The 19,283-nt window shown below is 36.3% G+C and overlaps 1 protein-coding gene across 5 annotated transcripts in view; it reads right to left on the bottom strand.

The window, feature by feature from the left end:
* FER (FER tyrosine kinase) overlaps window positions 1-19,283 on the bottom strand; it is a 418,243-nt gene that overhangs the window by 84,646 nt on the left and 314,314 nt on the right. For all 5 annotated transcript variants that reach the window (XM_034656598.1, XM_034656599.1, XM_034656597.1 and 2 more), the window contains one exon: window positions 15,388-15,511. In XM_034656598.1, coding sequence (XP_034512489.1) covers window positions 15,388-15,511 — 124 coding nt within the window. The remainder of the gene's footprint in view (window positions 1-15,387; window positions 15,512-19,283) is intronic.

Here is a 19,283-nt window from a genome sequence, read left to right as displayed (position 1 = left end):
TAATAAATAAATAAAATCTTAAAAAAAAAATTTAAAAATCTAGAGGCAAAATGAACTGTTAGTTTTTAAATACATATATGTAGAATTCAGAAAATCACGGATATATTCTTCCACGTTCGTTTCTTATCCTCAAATAGTTCTTTCAGTGATTCATAATTAATTCAAAGTTTCACAGATTCACTCATGTATTCATTTTCCTTTCATAATTTCCACACTGTTATCTCCAGGTCAGACCTTTCCCTTGAATTCTAGCTCTAAATATCCATCTGCCTACTCAATTGCTTCACAAGTATTTTACAGGCACTTCCGATTCAACATGCACCAAAATAAACTCATCATTTCCATCCACAACTTGTCCCTACCTCCCCCCCACCAAAAAAACAAAACAAAACAAAACAAAACCCAAAAAAAGAACAAACAACCCATCCCTCTTCCTGTGTTTCCTGATTGAATAGAGACCTGTCATCCAGTTGCACAAGCCAGAAACCCAGATGACTTGACGCTGAACTCCCTTAAAAGCTTCCCTCATCTTTATCCACTCTTCCCTCCAGTCCAGTCTCCATACTGCAGCTAGAGTAATCTCCATGAAAGAGAAATCTGATGCTTCCTACTCAAAATCCTATAGACTTCCCATTATTCTAAAGGGCAAGACCAAACTCCTGGACCTGGCCTGCCCCCACAGGGTATCCCTGCTATCTCTCCAGTCACATCTCAAGTCAACATTTAACCCAGCCATACTTTGATTGACTTTCGTGGCCTAGGAAGGCCATTCTCACTCCCAATTGATTGTTTGCTCTCTTTTCCACCTTAGTTACTTCTTAAACTTCAGTTCAAATGTCACTTCTTCAGAGATGCCTTCCATGGCCTTATGATAGGGCCATTTCCCGCTTTTGCATGCTTTCTGGAATGATTATCTGTTAATGTATGTCTCTGTCATTAGACTTTAAGCTCCATGAGGACAGAGAACCCCTTCTGCTTTGCTCAGCATTTTATTCCAAAAGCCAACCATGTGCTTGGTACATAGAAAATGCTTAAGTAAATATTTAATGACTTCAGTTAAACATCATGGAACATTTGCCATGTGACTGCTTTTCAACACCCAGATGCTTACAGAGTAGATAAAATATTCTTTAAGAAAGCCACAGGAAGAAAGTAAAATCTTTTAAAGTTCTGCTAAATATGGCAAAACATCAGTTAGGAAATCCCTTGGGAATTAAGCTATTTTTAATACAGCTGATCATATAAAAGTAATCAATAAATTGTCCCAATATTTGTTGGGTGGCTCTTAAGCTGTGCTATTTTTTTCTCCCTATTATGAAAGGCTTTTGGAAACCTTATTCTTTCTTGTCCACTGCCTCAGTCAATATACTATTTATCAAATTATCAAGATATTTTTATATCTTTAACTTACTTTTCTCATTTTCCTTGAGAGTAGGGAACATGTCTAAACAGGGCCTTTTACAAAGAAGGCTATTCGATACATGGTTTATGACTGATTTAATCTGTGGTATATAGAGGGGCTTTAGAAATTATGAAGAAAACGAGAAATTTCACCAGGCAATTTTAGAGGATATCATAAAAGCAAAAATACAGGAACTCCAATGATCTGTTTCTAGCAGGATATGTATGTAAGTATAACAATTTCACATAAAAATTGTAATTTTCCTTCCTTCACATGATATATAAATTAAGGAAAAAATAATACTTAAAAATTTGTAACATGGCATGATGTGATTAAAAAAAAGGCTAAATTTTAAATTACATACCAATTACATTTTCATTTGGTTATAAAGGGGTTTATAGATTATTTGTTTATCATGCCATATGGTTATGTCCTGCCTTGGGTTTTAAAAAATCTCAAATAGTGGATACAATTATTTTAATTTTATTCCTGCACTAATTCATGTAAGTAAAGAGAAGCCTAATTTTAAAGAGGCATAATGGGAATTTTAAGAAGGAAGGGAAAAATATTCACTGAGAATTAAAGTTACTTTTACGTACTCTTGAGCTTAAACGGTAAGGAACTGAGTACCTTGGCAGTGTTCCAGCCATAGCATTCACATTCTCACATTATTTACATAACGAATGGACAGAGGGCAGGGAAGGGAGAAAGGGGCTAAATGAGTATGTGTCTACTGATTACTCTAATACATAACAACACATCTGCTGTTTACTGCCAATTATTTCTAAGTATATGTTAAAAATTAATACTTTCTGGCATGTTATAAACTACTCCTTGCTTAAGCCGTGGTCATTGGCTGAGACAGGACAGGGTCAATATAACAAATAACTACTGTTGTTAGATGAGAACCGGGTTGAACCAGGATAGTAGTCACCTCTGTGACTTTTGGAAGAGGACACTATTCTGACAAGAGCAGTGTTATTTTCTCACTAAAACTGAAATAATCACATGCAAACAATTAAAAAAAATGCCATAAGCATCCTAAAACCTATAATAATGCACAGCAGGCAAAGAATTTTGGTCTGTTTGTATAATACTTAAAGGTTTGCATAAGGTATCATTTTTTCTTCATTAATGCATTATGAAGAAATGAATCAGAGAAAAATAAAAATGTAAAATGAACATTTTCATTTTCTTTGAAATGCTGGTGAAACAACTTATGATTATTTTTCTAGAAAGTCCTTAGTCATCTAATGGCATTCAATCAGCACTTTGGACAGCAGATAAAAGACCGATTTCATTTTTTCATTAATTTATCCATTCACTTATTCATTCACATGTCAGATGTTTATCAAACTCCCACTATATGAAAAGTACCCAATAAAAAATGTTCACAGAAAATCTGCAGTATTTCTTTCCCACACAAAGCAAATCAGACTGTGCAATGAAAAAAAGTTCAGCCTTAAAAGGTCGATCGAAGAATACAAAACAGTCAAGTATTTCTTTTTCCATAATAAAAATATCTATTCATAAGAAATATAAATAAGTGTACCAGACCAAAGACCAAAAACTCTATTCTCTCCAAGCCATCTTATAAATATTTAATATTTAATATAATAGAGGTCATTTTATTCTATAATACATAACCTTACATTAGAAGGAAATGACCTTTTGTATACTAAACAAAATAGCAATTGACTGACATCTTCTCTTTCGTGTCACTTTAGTTCCATAGATGACATTTATTTCTCCAACAATCCGCACGATCCACTGGCATTATTAACTAGCAACATTAGTTGCAACACCAAGTTATTCAGTTCAGTAGATAATTATTTTCATTGACAAGTCAGAACCCCAGAGACCTCTGGGGGAAAATATAACCCACTATAAATTATGATAAATTATGCATACATTTAATTTTACTTATCTCTTTAAATCAATTGGTCTGCAAAATAGGATACTATTTGCAAGATACAATTCCTAAAGATCCATAACTTATTTGGGAAACATATGTTCAATTTAAATGCAAAAAAACCCTGCAGATGAGATTTTGAATGCCATTCATTTCAAGGTCACTTTCTTTATTCCATCATAAGAATTCTAACACAAGAGGGTGGTACAAGGAAAATGCCAGAAATGGTGGTAGTCTGTCCAATCTCGGCTGTATCATCAGCCCTAGCACAGCTCTCTGCATACAGCAGGCTCCCAGTAAAATCAAAGTTACACAGTGTGCTTTTATTTGGCTCCTTATAGTTTGAAGTAATAATGTTAGAATTATTAGAATTATAGAAAATAAAACATTGGAGAATGTCTTAGAGCCACCTGAATTTATGAGGAAAATACAGCAAGACCATTTTTTGAAGTCTGTGTGAGAAAAGGTCATCTTTCATTCTCCCTTTCTCTGTAAGAGACTCTATCTACTGTATTAGCAAACCCTAATGGCTTTACCTTCAACATACACCTAGAATCTGGCCACTTCTCAGGATCTCCACCACTGCCCTCCTGGTCCAAATCCCATTGTTTCTCATTTAGATTATTTCAAAAGCTCTCAAACCAGTCTGTCTTCTGCACTTGCCCTCTTAAAGTCTATTAAAAAAAAAAATCCAACTGATCTTTCAAAAACCTGGGACAGATCAAGTTAGTTCTCAAAAGCCCCCATGTCATACAGAATAAAGGCAAAGTCCTTTCAATGACTTACAAGGTTTTCATGATCTGGCCATGTAATAACTAAGCTCATTTTCTATCTCCCTTGTTGGTCTTTTTTAGACACACCTACCTGCTCCCATCTGAGGGCCTTTATGTCCTTGCTACACCCACTGCTAGTAAGGTTCTCACTGATAATCACATGGCTCACTCCTTTATCTCCTGGGTCTTCTCTACAAAATAGTGTCCACTCCAGCCTCCCATTCCCTTTTACCCTATTTTGGTACTCAGTATATCATTTATTATCATGTATAATATTTTATATTTACTTGCTTTCCCTCAGTTTTGTAAGCTCCAGAAGGGCAGGGCTTTGTTTAAGTTCACTGTTGAAGGTCTCCCCAAAATATGCTTCTTTGGCATAAGGATTATTTTCAGCTGATTATTTTTTAGAAACAGTGGATGTAAAGGAAGTTTTACAACTGAGTAGAAGTTACGCTTTTGTAAGAGATATTTACAAGGGAGCTCTCCAGTTACAAGACTGTGTCCCTTCCTATGCCAAGAAGAGAAGGTGGGCTCTCAATCTCTAGAAACTCTTATCAGTAGAGAAGACACTGACTTAAATCTGTGTAACAATCCCGCCCTTGTTTACTGCTTTGCCTGATAACTTCCCACAACTGGCCTCCCTCCTACCCTCTACACATCTTCTTTAATCTTTAGCTGGAGTTGGCATTTAAGGTGGTGGCTTGGGCCATCTTGGGAAGTTACTTAGTTTTCCTGGGTCTCTCCCATGTATATACAGGAGGCATACATGCTATTTAACTTCTGTTTTTCCCCTCTTAACCTTTTATTACAGGGGTGTCTCAGGCAAAAACCTAGAAGATTAGAGGGCAAATTAGTTTTCCTCTCCTATACCACCATAGCCACAGTATCTAGAGGAGTACCCGGCCCAAACATACCCAGGACTGGGAACACAGATGAAAGAGTAATGGGAGTAAGGTGGCAAACTGTGGGCTGGAGATAGAGATCAGCTGCCTAGAGATACCTAGCTTTAACTAGAGTGAGGATGTGGCCTTGCTGACACCGTGTTTGGTACAAGAAATGTTTAGACCAATGTTTAAAACATTAAACAAAATCACACAGCTGTATAGCTACTCCCTGAATGGTGTTGTATGGTCCACACTACCATGTTAGCAAGAAAATGAGCTCTCAGACTCAACCAGGTCCAAGCCTGTTGGGACATGGTTAGAAAGTCTGGGGCCCACGGTAAAACACACGGAGACATCCTGCATTTGCTCTTCCTTTATACGGCCATCTTTCCGGAAAAGTTTCTGTACCCTTAGCAAACCAGATCAGTGAATTTAATCTTACAATGGTGTGGACATGTGTGGCCTCTTCCAGTTATGTTGTTGTCCCTTTGAAATGTTGTGGGGATATTTCACAGTGGAGAACCTTGAGATACTTCTTTTCTCCTCAAGTACAGTTGCCTTCTCTAATACAAATCAGTGTGTCAGAGAGAATATCATCATCTTCACTTTATATTGGAAGAAACAGAAGCATAATAAGTAACTTCATTCATTCATCCACGCAATGATTATTTTTTTACTGATCACCAACTAGACGCTGGTAACTGTTCTCTGTATTGAGGAATGAACAAAAAAAGTCATATCCTCATGCAACTTACATTCTAGTTGAGGGAGACAGACAAAAAGCAAACCAGGATTTTATTTCTATATACACACACACACCACTTTCATACATATGCAGATGTTTATACATGTACATATATGCATATGTAGATATAAATACAATAAATGTCAGGTCATGATAAGGACTGATGAAAAATAAAGCAGGGGAAAGGTTATAGGGAATGCCATGATGGGGGTTGGGGAGAGTTCCAAAGTCACACAATTAACATGGCACAGAGCCAGGATTCAAACATAGAGCATTCCAATGTCAAATCTGTGGTCTTAACCACTATGCTGCAGCTGCTAAGTGGCTCTGCAAATGCAAACCTTCCGGTTATCAGAGTTGGCAGTGCAGAGACAGTCTGATTAGGACAGAAACACTTTAAAAAGGAAACCTGAGAATGAAAAGGGCTTCTCGTGCTGCTCTGTATCTTATACAGAATGAACAATATTTGAAAACAAAAATTGAGCAAATCCATCCCCCCCCGCCCTGTAATTCTCTAATTTAATAAGGTGAGTCAATGCCTGGTAAATGTCATAGGCTTGGGTTCTCTAGGCCCATATGTTGACTGTTCAGACCGTGCCTTGGAGGCCAGAGAATAGGAAGCAGTTTGCAAGAAGGTTAGACTTGTTTTTATGTCATCCATGTTCTAACAGATTTCTTAGAGGCCAGAATCTCCATTCTGCTGAGACTAATTAGAAAGAGCTAGCTTCTCTAGCATTGACTTGAGAATGTGAATACAACCAACATGTCACCCAAATCTCAACTCCACAGTTCTGAGTGTTATCTCCTGCTGTTATTTAGACTCCGTATGAGCTAGGATTCAAGAAGACTACATGGACCAACTGCAGGAAAGAGTCAAGCTCAAGCTGGCACCCCCTACACCATGGAACCACGGGGGAAGGAATCATCCCAGGAAAATATGGAGATGACACTCGTAAAGGATTCTCTTATCCCTGTGATAGGCTTTCTCTAAATCAGTATTAATTAAATGGATTTAGGTTTTGCTTCATAAGTGAAATCTCCACATGGTTGATCATACTCACAAATGAGAAGAAATTGGAAATAATATCCAACATATAGTTTAAATGTTTTGCTTAGATTCCCAGGCTTTGTCATTAACTCAATCTAGAAGTGAATCTTCCCCTTACTAGCTGTATGACACTGGACAAGTTACGTACTTTCTTTTGTGGCTCAATTTCTCCTGCTATAAATGGAGATGAGTGGTACCATTCTCACTGAAACATGAGGACTAAATGAGACAGTAAATGTACTTGCCAAATAGTAAGCACTCGATGAATGCATGATACCCTTTTGGGGATCCTGCTTCATACATGTCCCATCCTCTGAGAATCATCCCCTCACACACCGAGACAGGCTCCCGTAAATCTATGCAACGACAACCCTGCATCCTCTCCTCTGTCTAACCATCTTATTGATTAAAACACCTAACATAAGCTAGGCCAATCAATTCTCTCTGCCAAGAATCTGAAGTTAGACCTCAAAGACTAATTAGTTATCTGCAGATGTTAGGCCTGGGATGTTATATTGATTTATATGTCACTTGAGAGCCCTATGAATGGGGCAGAGGAATGCAGTCTTCAGAACAAGAGGGAAATGAAGCAGTGAAAGAGAAAGAGGAAATAATGAAAGACCAAGTGAACACAGAGACAGAAAGAGATGCTGCCTTGGTCCCTGAACACTGCCCAGTTCCTAATTCCAATGGCTCCCAAGGCGGGCTGAGATTCCTGTGTCCTGAGTTCTATGAGAAAATTCTATTTTCTTATAATAAATGTCCTATTGCTTAAGTTAGCTTAAGCTGTTTCTGTTCTTTGTAATCAAAGAGGTCCTTAGAAAAAGTGGTAACCTAAACATTTGTATTAGTTTAATGGAAAAGCTCACGTTTTGACATTCTGAACCAGGAATGTATTTATTGTAATTAACTGATTGAAAGTGAGAAATAATAGAGAAGAGGTATAGGCCAATTTCCCCCCATCATTTCTATGTAACATAGCTCAAAGCTAGCCCTAACCAAATTATAAAATAGCTTTAATGTGCTGCTATTCCCTTCTCTCCCACCCTTCTCATTCTCCAGGAGTGTTTACTGGAGGGCCCTAAATTCCTGAGCAGTGTCTTACATATGCTGTGTCTTTCCTACCAGTAACCATAAATCAAAACTTATCTGTCCTTTGACCCTTTCCCCCAAATCCCTCATCTTTGTTTTCTAAGAAGGCAGCTAGATACTCCAGTACATTAACCGAAGCCAACATGTTAATTGATTGTAGTATAAGAGAAGGCCTCTTTCTTCATTCCTGGAAACATGCATGTGACTTTAGGGAAAAAAATCCCTTAATTAAAATGAATGAAACTAGTGATGGGAAATGCTGAAACTGAATAAAGTAGCAGGATAATTTTTAGAAAGGTGCTTTTGTGATATCTTTTGTATGATAATCACACTGCATATGCAAATACCAAACTGCAGTAGAAAAAGAAAAAAGGTTAGAGAAGGACTGCATATTTTTGACATATTTGAAATTATTGAGCACTCCTTTCTGTACTGTAGCAGAACTGGTTTAGAGGCTAAAAATAAAAGTACAGCTTAATATATTCAAAATTGTAATCAAATGTTGGAACAAGAAAATCAGTCATAAATGCTTAGTCAACTAACCGAGATTATCACATTTCTATGCTAATCCTGTGTTTTTAATTAACGGATAAAGCAGAAGGGGGTGTCTAAACAATAGTGTGTGAAAAAATACAAAAATAAAATTTCAAGTTCTAATTAAACGGAGAGGCAGTGACAAAATACTGCTTCATTCCAGCAACTCTTTGTCAAAAACAACAGAAAACACCTTGGTGTATCTTTCTAAAATTACATTTCACAGGCTTCCACAACCCCTTCTGTTTTCACTCAGGAACATAAAGAGCCCAGATGTTGAATACAAGCTGCGCCGTCACACCCAATGCCACCTGGCCTTCTTCCCCGAATCTCCTAATTGGTCAGAAGATGCATTTCTTACGGAAGGCAGCTGAGTCCAGGGCAGTGATTCAGAGTATGAGATCGAGAACCAGAGTGCCAGGATCCGTATCTAGGAGCTGCTACTTTCTTTTCATATCATCTTGGGCAGGATAATCAACCTCCCTAACCGTAAGTCTCCTCATGTATAAAACGGGCCCAACAATAACACCTACTGTTGTGTTGAGGATTTATTCATTCACCAGTCAGTGCTTGGCACTGTGCCAGGCTTTTGGAATCCAACAGTGAACAATGCGGGTAAAAATCACTGCCCTCATGAGGCTTACATTCTCAGATATTGCATCTAAAGCACATAATTAGCACAATGCCTAGTCCTCAGGAAGTCATGAAGGGCAGCTGTTGGGATTACAAACACTGGAATGAGATGGAGTAACACACCTGCATTCAAATGACTGGGAATGTGTTGGGAGGAAGTCAGCACATCTAAGATCTAGGAAGCAGTGGCTCTGCCATTGTTTAGATAACCTTCATTTAATCTCTGGGCCACAATTACTTAACCTGCAAATTGATCTTAAGGTTCCTTTTACTGAATACATGGCAATTCATGAGAGACATAAAAGGTGCAATTCTAAAAACATTAAAGGAAATATTTCACTTTACCTATTTTAGCTTTATCTTACCATTTACGTGATATGAAGATGGCATTAAGCACAAAAATACATTTTTAGTACACTGAAAGCAAAGGGAGAGCTCAAATGCTAGGTTATCAGCTGTAGCTCTAAAAAATAGAGGAAAACCTTCAAGAATCACTGGAAAAAAGTAGATGATCAATATCATACCAAATCTTTAGCTTCATAAAGTATGAAATCACAAAAAAATTAAAATGAGACAGAAGCAGCATCTTACATTTATCTTAAAAAGTACATATTCCTTAGCCTAGTCAGAAGTCACTGGGTCAAACAATGTCTTTCTAGAACATACTTAAGTGAAATGTAATATTGTTGCTTTGGGGACAATCTTAGCTTTCCTAAATTAGTTTTTCTAATGAAATTTAAAAACAAAATCAGTCCCATTCCTACTCCTTTTCATAACATTATTCATTTTTCAGGGTTTTGTAAATTTTGTTCAAATTACTTTTCTTTTCCGGTTAAAAACCATAGCATTTTAACTTTCTTAAAATCATCCCAACGTACAGCTAGATACTCCTGCAGTTTAGCCAAATTAAATGGCATACATGGCCCCTGGTGAGAATGACCCTGTTTACCTGCTCCGTCCTTTGGACTTCCCGTTCTGATAATATCGAACTCTATAGTTTCATGACTAAGTGCTGCTCTCTCATGAAAAACATTGTTAAGTTTGCTTCCAACCTTCCTTCAGCTGGAATATTCTTTCCCCTGCTATTCAGCAACACACCCTTCTACCAAGTCTCTCTCAAACAGTATCTTCTGCAATTAGGGACAGCTCTCACCATAGCCCTGATTACTCCCACCATAACCCACATACTAAAAGGTCATATTAGACCCTCTTAATATCACTCTCATGGCATTTTGCACATATTATCACTAAATTGATTATCTCTTTGCATAATTATTAATTTTGTGTTACATCTACCCGATGGCAGGGACAACGATATTCTTGTTGACATCAGCCTGGCACAGAGTAGGCAACTGTTCACATTTGTGAAGCACTGGAAATATCTTTGTTCTCAATGGATAAACAAAATCCTTATTAAACAATAAATCTCATCTAATGGGCTTCAATTTGTAGAGTTATTAGCCTTACTCCATAACAACAAAACTTCTCTGTGGTAAAGAGACCAAAAACAAAGAGAAATTGGTCCAAGATTTAAAATTAGAAAATAAAATCATTTCCTACAAGCATCTCTCCAAAAACACCTTTTCTGGTTTTAACACAGAATATCATGAAATTAAGAAATGCTTCCAAAACTCCCCATAGATTGGTCTTTAACACAAACACATACCAATCAAAAGCTTATCCTTTCTTTACTTTCCACAGACACCAAAGAACAGGGCAGAAAGCCAACTTTTAGAAATAAACCCAAATAAAAATAAATCTTGCAGTAAGATTCATTAGCAATAAAACTGTAAATGCCATTCCCACTTATATCTAGTGTAAAGTCAAGCTTCAATCCACTTAACATCAAAATTAATCAGGTTTAATGCTTCTTCTAGAGTGACATCTAACAATCTAGTAACATACAATTTTAAGTACACACGCAGCCCAAAGTTTATCGGTATGCTTCAAATCTTCACAGAAAGCACAAGTAGGAAAGAAAATCTCACATTGGTCTATAGAATAATTATAAAGAAAATGCAGTTGATTACAACTAAACACAAAATATCCAGCAATTCACTAGCTATAAAGAGAAATAGTTTCAATTAGAAACTTAAAGTATCAAGAGAACCCTTCTGGACGTTAAATGGAAATTACAACAAGAACATTTTCCAAAAGCAGGCCATTTCTTTATGCAATTACTTCTTTCTATTTTATAGCTGTCATACTTGTTTATCTATAACGAAACATTGCTCTGTTCTTCTCATAGTAATCAAAACAATAAAACAAAGCTAAAGAAAGAAAGTGTGTCCCCCCAAACTTAAGATACTATTTTGAGGAGACACAATTAGAAATATTTTCAGGTATTGAATTCCAGGAACTTCTAATCACTGAACAGGATAATACATATAAGTATTTAATATAAGTATTAAAAATTTTTGCTTTGATCTGTGGGACAAAGACTTCATAATTCATAGACATGCATATATTTTTAGTAATATTTGGGGATGTCAAGAATAGGGCTGGGTGCCTTTCTTCACTACCTGAAGACTGAAACTTTCGATCATGTTCAGATTAATCAATTTTTAAAATACCTCATTAGAAATTTTTCTAATGAGGAAAAATGCTTTTCACTGTAGTGAATACTATATATTTATATTTATATATTTGGTATTTCTTAGGAGAAAAAACATACAAAATGACTTGAGTGCATCTTTTAACTATAAATCAATTGAAATCCATTGCAATTACTATTACTACCCCAGAAATAGTGTCATAGGATGACACATAAGAATAGGGTTCTACAGTACAATTCACTTCTATAAAAAATTCAACACAAAAAACATTTTCTCAACATAGTGTTACATATTGGTGAGGTACTGAAATGCAAAGGAAAAGAAAATGAACTCATCCAAGAGCGCTTAAGTAAATTTCAAGAGTAACGAAAGACCACTGGCTAGAGGTATCATAAAATTCATCCACTAATCAGGATCAACAGGGAAAATCAGAATAGCAGAGAGTTTAGAAGAAATCCCTGAAAGTGTTGGTCGGAAAACATTACATTGTTGCTATATATAGCTAATAAGGAAAATCACATAAAAAAGAAAAGGATTTATTAAAATAAAGACAAAAAATATTCTATGCCACGATGATAAATCTGGGGTTTGTGTATTAATGCTTATCAGTGCCCTAACAGATGTGACTATCGATCAGTGGACTCTTTGTTGCTGATCCTGGAATCCTTCTCAATACACAAGACAGAAAGCCACTACCAATCACTGAAAATTGGCACTGAAATCTGTTTGTCAAACCTGTTCTCAGTGATATTGTTTAAGATACTCTATCAGGAAGCTTTCCCACAGGCAAACAGTACAGGAATAGGTACAACCTTCTAGGATAGGTGCTCAAGCAGGGGTTGACATTCAAAAATTTGTGAATGCATAAAAATTCGTAACAAGGAAAGTGGAAAAATAACATTAGAGCAGATAATGTTATGATTTGTGAGTGGAATAAATTTTTAAAAGCTGTCATCTACAACTTAGAGTGGTTTCAATTCTTTTTTTTTTTTTTTAAGATTTTATTTATTTATTCGACAGAGATAGAGATAGCCAGCGAGAGAGGGAACACAAGCAGGGGGAGTGGGAGAGGAAGAAGCAGGCTCCTAGAGGAGGAGCCCGATGTGGGGCTCGATCCCAGACCGCCAGGATCACGCCCTGAGCCGAAGGCAGACGCTTAACCGCTGTGCCACCCAGGCGCCCCCCCTTTTTTTTAAAGTAGAGTGGTTTCAATTCTGATGATAGAGTCCTTAACNTTGGGGCTCGATCCCAGACCACCGGGATCACGCCCTGAGCCGAAGGCAGACGCTTAACTGCTGTGCCACCCAGGCGCCCCCCCCCTTTTTTTTAAAGTAGAGGGGTTTCAATTCTGATGATAGAGTCCTTAAAACAATAGTCATCTATTTGCAAGAAAAGCAAACACTCCAAAAGTAGCAAGAAACTGAAACAGTTCCTTCAACCACAACGCAACAGAAATCAGAGATTGCTACTGATTACTGACCATTAAGTAGTTTCAATAATGTTTATCACTGTAATTTAAAGCTATAGTCTAATGGTTTGAAAAAAAAATCTGAGACACAATGAATAACTAAAGTAGAGAATTTGATGCCTGAAGTAGCTTTAACACCTGAGCAGCCAAAGTTATAGATGTCCTCCAAGTGAAGAACAAAACCCTTCGTTGTCACTTCTAACAAAAACTGTTTCTTTCTTCTAATGAAATTAATGATAATGCAATTCTTGTCCAAAATCAGATACTTTTAAAAAATCTTTAAAAATTGGAGAAAGACAATTCTCAATTATCATATGGTTTTACTCATATGAGGAATAGAAGAAACAGTGTAGAGAACCATCAGGGAAAGGAGGTAAAACTGAATAGGAAGAAATCAGAGAAAGAAACAAGCCATAAGAGACTCTTAACTCTAGGAAACAAAATGAGGGTTGCTGAAGGGGAGGTGGATGGGGGGATGGGATAACTGGGTGATGGGCATTAAAGAGGGCATGTGATATGATGTTACACCCAACTGATGAATTGTTGAACATCACATCTGAAACTAATGATGTATTATGCATTGGCTAATTGAATTTAAATTAAAAAAAAAAACAAAACCCTGAATTATAAAAATAAATAAATAAATAAAAGTATCTATTATAATGTGATTTGATCTCTAGTCATAGAAAGTAAAACAAAAATACAAGGACAGTGGTTAAGTATTAGTTGTCTTAATTTCCAGAAATACAGTATCTCTACTGAAATGTATTTTAAAATATATGTGATCATTGAGTTATATTGGAAACAAAAGCTGTAATTTCAGTTTTAGAATAAAACCAAATATGTGGCAAAATTTTTTTGGAAAAATTAAGTAATCAATTTGATAAAGTAGGCAGTTAGCCAGACATGAGCAGGTAACAGGTGTTTTCTGGCTTTTAAGAAGGGCGGAAACCAAGTTTCAAACAGCCAGGAAAAACTCCGGGGGCACACACATGTCCTCTTCCCTAAAACTGCTGCCTTACATTAACCTATAGCTTCATGAGAACACATTTATATTGTGGTCTTGACCCCACACTCCCCTTGTAGGAGGATGGCTCTACGAAAGCTCTGATAAGGCCGCATAGAGCCAAAAACTGCCCCTCCCTATTGTAGGAGGAGACCTTTGAGGATTGGAGGCAACCCTAGGCAGAGAGCAGCCTAGCTATGACCCATAACCCTTGCAAGCATAATAAAGAAAGACCACCCTGGCCCCTGGTGCAGTTGCCATCCCTGGGTCTGCCCGCTAGTCCACTTTGAGAGCGTACTTTTGCTTTCATTGCTATTAAACTCTTGTTTACTTGAGAGTTTGGCTCTAAATTCTTTCTTGGCCCAACTCAAAAACAGAGGCAGGGGGTGGGGGCGGGGGGTGAGGCAGATGGGACACACCACTGACACACTGAGATCAAATCAATATACATTTCAGGTGAAGGTACTTTTGTTCTGCTATGTAAGTATACATTATACAATTTTACCAGAATGTTAAATCAAAGCCTGCTTAATGAAACACATCAGAGAAAAACATACATCAATACCTGAACCAATTTAGATAAAGTCCATAATAGTTCAATCTGACAATTAACTCTGCTCCATGTTAAATAGTATTACGTGCTATTTCCAGTGAATAAAAACTGTATCAATGGCCTCAAGTCATTTTGCTTACACACACTTAGCCATATTTAGGATCTCACATGCATTCGGCAAGACATCTTAAGTTGTACTGACATTTAGCAGGAAAGAACATTTTCAGCTACAAGCAACTAAAACCACAATCTATAAAAGCATTACAACCAAGTCACTGCTCTTAACATAATTAGACAAAGTTTTCTAAAATCTCCCTTGAAATAACTAGTATGCTAATATCTTCGACCCTTGGCCAGTTCACTGTCATGAACTGTTGTTTTACTATTATGTTCTTCCATGACTTTACAAGTAATTTCTTTGCAAAATAAGAATAGGGAGCAGATGAAACAATCCTATTTGGCTATAAGGTTGTAGCTGATTACGTGACTAACTTGTGGTACATCTTATCAGTAGGTCCTTCATGATTATAATACAATAGATTTTAATCAGGGAGTAGCTCATTGTCTAATGAGGCGTACTTACCTCAGGTAAGAAAGAAAACAAGTGTTTCTGTAAACTGTTATACGAACAACTATCCAAGAAGGCTTTCCCACAAAACATGAAAACCAACAAGAAAATATGTAAGTTTTGTGAAAGAACTTCATTGCTGTACTGCAGCAAATATGTCACTTTTCTAGCATTCTACTGATAAAACCAGAAAATGTTTAAAAAATGTTCTTACCTGTGTATACAGTTTTTACTCTCGAGATAGGACATACCAGAAGCAGCATCTAATGAAAATTTCACTAATTGTTTGAGTTTTATTTCATCCTTCTTCTTTCTCAGAAAGGACAGGAAATCACCTCCTATAAGAATTGACAGACGAACAATGAGCTATAATCATGCTGTACTGACTGCTAGAGATACCTGACAACACCCAAGGAATCACACATTCAGCCATGCTTTCTGCTTTTGTTTGAGGTGAGGATAAAACAAAAGATGAAAAGAACACAGCTATTAGAAAACAGATACCATAAACTTACCCAGATTCAGTTTAAGTACTTTAAGTGCTTCACGCTGTACTTATCCAACATGTAATAATATTAAAACAAAATCATCTAATTCCTCTGTTGCAATTTCTCACTGATTTGCCTGGCTAAAATTTTCTGCGAAATTTTATTTTCTCTAATACCAAATAAAAGATTATAACTATAATGACTTTAAAATGTAAATGATATCAAATTAATTATCTGATTCAATGACTACTTATGATAATTAAATCACTGATGGTAGAGGGGGTGGAGGGAAGGGGGAAGAGCTATGGTTTTGATATGATTTAATTGCTGAGCCAAATTGCATTTTGTGCATCAAATGGACTTCAGTGATGTCTTAGAGCAACTCTTTAAACCAGCATGGTCCAAAAGAAATAGAACATACAGTAACTGTAAATTATCTGGTAGTCACATTTGGAAAAGTAACAACAAAAAGGTAAAATTCATTTTAATAATATATTTTTTCTTTAGCCCAATATATCCAAAATATATTATATCAGTATGTATTTTACAGAATTACAGTGGAAATATTTTACATTTTATCATCCTAAGTCTTTAAAATACATTGTTTATTTTACATTTTGTGAGACATCTCATATATTTCATCTGTATTTAGATTTCATAAAATGTGTGGTTGAAACAGAAGCTTCATATGCCTACGTTGTTTCAAACATGTTTAAAATTTTCTAGTAACTCAATCATATCCATTTTAAATTGAGTATCATTAAATGAAATTCAAAATTCAGTTTTTTAGAAGTACTAGCCACATTTCCAAAGCTGAGGAGCCATCTATCACCAGTCACAACCATATTAAAATAGTGTCGACCTTCAACTGAGCATTCATTCTTCACATCCATTAAAGGCTATATGAAGGCTTGATTATTCTTCCTTGATAGTGTAGAGTGTAATTGCATTTTTTAAAAAAAGTTAAATATATTAGAATGAATGTTCTCTCAAAACAATCATTCCCACTTCTCTATTAGGCTCTCAGATTCTAAACCAGAATTTTGCAAGAGGGATTAGCATTTTAATTGCCATTTCCTGAATTCTGTAATCCTCTTCACCAGGGACCCAGGCTTCCTTAAATAGAACAACTCTAGAGGTGAAGACTTAAGGGCTCTTTACTGAGAGTACCTGGGAAATAAACACCTGCCTAACTCTACTTCTAATGTTGTCCTTCTCTTACTGCTTCTCTTATTCACTAATCAAGTGTTAGGCAAATTTCGGTGGGCCATTTACAAAATCAACAGCTATATGCTTAAAAATAATCTTAATGGTGTCAGATAATTTCTCTTTTCTGTTCTCTTAAAGAGAATATCAAATGTATTCAATTACTAGGAAGATTACTGAAACAGTCTCCATCAAGCTTAATTATCTGAACAAAACACACAAAAGCAACAGTAAACAGCAAAATTAACCACTGATTTCTCTACTTCAATAGGTATACCAATTAAGTGGACCTGAAATCAATATTTAGTTGAAGTTATTACTTGGACCAATTTTCATATATATTAATTCTCTTCTTAGGTATATGTTGGCCTATTTTAGAAAAAGTGCAGACTTCTGGTCTTGAAACCACATAGCATTTTGTTTAAGCTTTGGAATAGCCTTCAAATGAAAAGAGCTTTTCTGGAATTTGATTTAAAGCAGTCTATGACAACCTCAGTGTTCTGTGAAATCCTAATATTTCTTTCCAGAGTTAGCTCATATTCAGCACTTTTCCATCTACCTCCTGTTCTTTTTTAGATTTACCCCTTTGGTGAATCCTCCTTTACCCTTTAACCCCTGATCCGAATGGTAAACCTGGGAAGAGAATCGTGCCTCCACCGCTCAATATTATAATTTCAGAGGCTACCACACCATGCCCAGCATGTAATAATACCTCCATAAACATCTCTTGAATGAGTGAGTAAACAATGTGCACATATCTCTTCTTGCAGCTTCTAAGCTCTCCATGAAGACAAGAATCATTTTTTGTTAATTTTAACATTTTTTCTCTAGCTCCTCTCCAATGGTGAGAACTATGCTTTTCAAGTACTTGTTAAATGTTAACATAGTATTGAGAAAAAGATATTACATTTCTTATCAATGGCACCGAATGGATGCTATAAAATTCTTTACATTCTATCAATAAAACTTGTCGCATTTAAGATTGAGCTCATTGTGATAGATGCTTCTGTAACACTAATGCCTTAAAAACTGCATCTTTTAAAAAAATGATTTGCAAAGAAGCAATCCCTGGTAGATAAAACTGTAAAATAACAAATGCATAATATAATAAAGAAAAAAACACTTAAATAGCATTACAAATTGCCTGAAAAGTGAAGTCAAGTCAATAAAGGTAAAGTACTACAAAGTAGAATGACATACAGCTATTGCCAAACACTGAGACACAGACAAAGATACAGACGAAGGATTGTCTGATTGCCCCTTACTGAATCCAACAATATTTCTGCCTTAGAGAAACTTTTTGCTTAAAATCATTAAATTATTAAAGTAAATTTTAAATTTATTTCCAACTTATAGTTATTCAAGACACAGACAGAATGATCTTAAGTAACGGAGGAAAGCTGCATCATTCCACAGCCCTAGTCAGCTTCTTGGAGAACAGTGCAGAGAAGCAAAGCCTTCAGTACAAGTTAAATAATTGCGATTCAGTACTGAAAGCCTGCGCCTTGGGCAAGTGTAAGCAGTAAGAACCTTGAAGCAAGAAGGAAACTCCCCAAGGGACGGAGTACGAGACTAGAGGTAGGTTACCCGGGAAATGATTGAGACTGGGCCAGAAATGTTCCTCTAGGCACAACACTTGATTATTACCACTAAGTGAAGAACAACTGGAGAGTGACATCAGATGATAGAGTTTTTAGTATTCACTGTCCTTTACTATAGAGGATAGTGTCTGTTCCTTTGAACTCATTCCCCTGTATTTTCTTTAAGTGCCAAGTTAAAGAAGCTCTATTAGAGTTTGTGATATACGCAATAATCATATATACAATACATACATTTAGATGTGTATGCATGTATGCATATGTGTACGGGTTCATATGCATAGAGTGCCATACTTGACCATTACAGTAAGGATCTTGGTGTTCAAAGTGGGTTAAACAAGATCTTAATTCCCCTTTTGTAAATCTGTCTTAATAAGGATTATTTCTATATAAGTACACTGTACATTAAACCAAACCAGGATGGATTATTTTCTAGAATTCTTCACTAGTGATAAATTTCTAAGACGATACTTAGTATGTTTTTATAGTCAATTTTTGGTTTCCTAGGGAGATAGCATGACATCGTGAAAAGAGCATGGATATTGAAGTCAGACTGACTTAGGTTTGATTACCTATGTGGCCTCGGGTATGTTGTTTAATCTTTTTTTGTTTATTAGTATTTATTTATTTAAGAGAGAGAGAGTGCGCACGAGCAGGGGGGAGGGGCAGAAGGAGAGGGAGCCTGATGCAGGGCTTGATCCCAGGACCCTGAGATCATGACCTAAGCAGAAGGCAGACGCAAAACCGACTGAGCCACCCAGGCACCCCTAATCTTTCTAAACTTAAAACAAGGATTAATTCCATTTATTTCCCAAGAT

Source organism: Ailuropoda melanoleuca, chromosome 3 (assembly GCF_002007445.2).
Source record: "Ailuropoda melanoleuca isolate Jingjing chromosome 3, ASM200744v2, whole genome shotgun sequence".
NCBI lineage: Eukaryota > Metazoa > Chordata > Mammalia > Carnivora > Ursidae > Ailuropoda > Ailuropoda melanoleuca.
This window is presented reverse-complemented; position numbering and strand designations above follow the sequence as displayed.